Here is a 3,299-nt window from a genome sequence, read left to right as displayed (position 1 = left end):
GCAAATAGAGGAGGAAAGGAAGACACATATCTTGGGGGGACACTGAGCTTCTTATAAGGAGATGAAAAACTTGGAAATTCTTAATGGACAGGACCAAATGATTATTTGAGCACAATTAATGTCATTGAATTATATATATGAAGAATTAAAATGTAGATAAAATAAATCTTCAATTATCACACTAATATATTTTATATTATATTAAATACTTAAATACACAAATACTTAAATATTTACCTCACTAAAAAAATATAAATAAACCTTTAGATTGCTCTAAAAAATTCTCAAATCAATAAAGCCAGAAATTTATCACATATTGGTGTAAAAAAACTTAATAAATGCAAGGTTATATTAATAACGATTTCTTTGCAGGTAAGGTAACTAACAAGCACAAGAAATCCATGGAGAGTAGGAATAACGTGACAGAGTTTATTTTACTGGGTCTAACGCAAAACATAAAGATGCAGAAAATCATATTTGCGGTGTTTTTTGTCATCTACATCGTCACTGTGGTAGGAAATGTGCTCATTGTGGTAACCATCATTACCAGTCCTTTGGTGGGATCGCCCATGTACTTTTTCCTGGCTTATCTCTCCTTTGTCGATGCTTGCTATTCCTCTGTCAATACTCCTAAACTGATTGTGGATTCAGTCAGTAAAAGGAAGAGCATACTCTTCAATGGATGCATGACCCAAGTCTTTGGGGAACATTTCTTTGGAGGTGCTGAGATCATCCTTCTAACTGTGATGGCTTATGATCGATACGTGGCCATCTGCAAACCGTTGCACTATACAACCATCATGAACCGTAGAGTATGTGGTCTTCTAATAGGAGTTTCATGGATGGGAGGCTTTCTTCATGCAACCATACAAATCCTTTTCGTGCTTCAATTACCCTTCTGTGGCCCCAACATCATAGATCACTTTATGTGTGATCTGAATCCTTTGCTCAATCTTGCCTGTACTGATACTCATATTCTAGGGCTCTTTGTTGCAGCCAACAGTGGCTTCCTCTGCTTCCTAAACTTTCTCCTCTTAGTGGTCTCCTATGTGGTCATCTTGTATTCCCTAAAGAACCATAGCTTGGAGGGGAGGCGCAAAGCCCTCTCAACTTGTGTTTCACACATCACAGTGGTTGTTTTATTTTTTGTGCCCTGTATATTTGTCTATATGAGACCCGCAAAAACTTTGTCTATTGACAAAGCAGTTACTGTATTCTACACACTCATCACTCCCATGTTAAATCCTTTAATCTATACCTTCAGAAATGCCCAGATGAAAGATGCCATTATGAAATTGTGCAGTAGAAAGCCTATTTTACTTGACAAATAAATGTCACTATATCCTAAGAATGATCCAATTGAGAAAACAGTTCAAAGAACATTTACAATAATCTCAGAAAGAAATACTTAAGGGGCAAATACAATTGACCATTACTATTCATATGTTTTGCAGGTAGCAGATTAGAAATAGGTACAAGAAAAGAGAGAACACTTAAGGCAAAAGCATTCCTTAAATGCTTGAAAATTTTACCTAATATGGACTGACTTACTTTTGCTAGGAGAATGCATGTAAGTAGGCACATAAGATTGCCTTTTTAAAAGATACAAGATACAATAAAATTTATTTTTATTGAACAATTATCTAACAATTGCCAAGAGATCAGCATTTCAATCATTTCATTTTACAGTAGGGAACTGAGTGATGAAGGAAAGTACAAAAGTAGACATATTAAAGAGGTAGAAACCATAACTTAATAGATTTCACTGACCTATCTAAAGGTTATGATGGTTTGTCAAGAAATATCAAATGACTGGTCAGCTAATTATAATAACTTCCATTTATTGAACTGGCAATATGCTGTGAAAGTTGCATATATTAATCCATTATCTATAACTAGAAATCTAATAAAATTTACTTATTTATCTGCTTATTTTCCTATATGGTTATTGGTTGTCAGCAACACTATGATACCTAACTGCTTTAAAGCTTGGAAAACAATAGATAATGATGATTAGGTCATGCTTCAAAATTTCCTTTTGGGCTTCTGAATCATTTTATCTTAGGTTGAAAAACCACCAAAAACAGTGATGTAGTTTTCAAGCGCCACTTGGTTCAGACTCATAGTGGTCCTGTATTGTGCTGCCAAGGAGCAGCTGGTGGGTTTTGAACTGCTCACCTTGTAATTCACAGACCTGTACTGATCTTACAGCATGACCAGCAGTCTGGAAAGAGTGATGGTGCAAATAAAGAACTTTAGAATGTTTGGAAGAGATTTCATGAGTATTTATTAAAGTTGTACTCCTTAGAGTGTTGTCTACTAGATACAAGAGTTTCTACCAAGTACCACTCTATTTAATGAATAATAAATATTGAATGAATAATTAAAGTTATAAAGAAACATTAGTAAGTTGAATAAAATTTAGAAGAAAAATTATGACTGGACATTAGGTAATTCTTTCCTACCTTTATCTGACAGACACTAAGACAAAATCTAGCTAGACCTTGTAGGAAGATCAGAATCTGCTTTCACTCCTGCTTAAACTAAGAAATGATAAATATATGCAACTAAAATTCTCAGTGTCTTATTAATATTTAAGCTTGATATTCTTTTTTCTGTCAACTAGGTTCTATTATCTTATACATTTAGACTGCATATTACTTTTCCTTCTTCATAAATTTAATTCACTTTTGGTAATTGTTGTGGAGCTTCAACACAATTCCATCTACAAACTGATCTCCTCTTTTTGAGTAAAAAGAGCCCCATAGCCTGATCACAATCCTTGAGGACACTCCCAGACTGAAGCAGAAGAAGAACACAATGTAGTGATAAAGTGACAAGACAGTGGAAGCACAGGGTACTCTGGAAAGAGATGGAGGGGACAATAACAGTGATCTGGAGATCAGGAAACATCTTATAGCTGAACGTCATCAAAAATGGAATGGAAGGATAACAAGGAGTCTGAAGGACTAATAGGCATGAAGCTTCTGTGAGAGAGTCCATGGTAGGTAGAAAACATAGGTCAGTAGATGAAAAGACACATGGTGTATTCAGGCACCCTAAATAGTTCAGTATGGCTGAGCTTACTAATTCATCTGTTCATTCAATAATTACTGTGTGAAATCACAATATGTGCCACAAACCAAGTGAGACACTGAACATGTAAAAAGGGAAAATAAAAAGAAATTAAAGTGGAAAGACAAGAACAGTGAAATCAGGGCTTAATGTTAAGGAGAATATAGAAAGGATGAATGGTTGTTGACCTAGAAAATGATGTGACTGGATTTCAGTTTTGAATG

General features: G+C 34.8%; 1 protein-coding gene across 1 annotated transcript; it reads left to right on the top strand.

Annotated features, from left to right (window-relative positions):
• The first annotated feature begins 401 nt into the window (after positions 1–401).
• LOC102841991 (olfactory receptor 4C46-like) lies at positions 402–1,331 on the top strand. The gene has a single exon (XM_006865152.1). The coding sequence runs from the start codon at positions 402–404 to the stop codon at positions 1,329–1,331; it is 930 nt and encodes a 309-aa protein (XP_006865214.1).
• Positions 1,332–3,299: the final 1,968 nt, after the last annotated feature.

The sequence above is a fragment of the Chrysochloris asiatica genome, unplaced genomic scaffold (assembly GCF_000296735.1).
Source record: "Chrysochloris asiatica unplaced genomic scaffold, ChrAsi1.0 scaffold00075, whole genome shotgun sequence".
Classification (NCBI taxonomy): domain Eukaryota; kingdom Metazoa; phylum Chordata; class Mammalia; order Afrosoricida; family Chrysochloridae; genus Chrysochloris; species Chrysochloris asiatica.
Note: the sequence above shows the minus strand (reverse complement) of the source record. Positions and strands in the feature narration are given on the sequence as shown.

Excerpts from the sequence above, each read along its gene's own strand:
- LOC102841991 (XM_006865152.1), top strand. The coding sequence starts at position 402 with ATGGAGAGTAGGAATAACGTGACAGAGTTTATTTTACTGGGTCTAACG.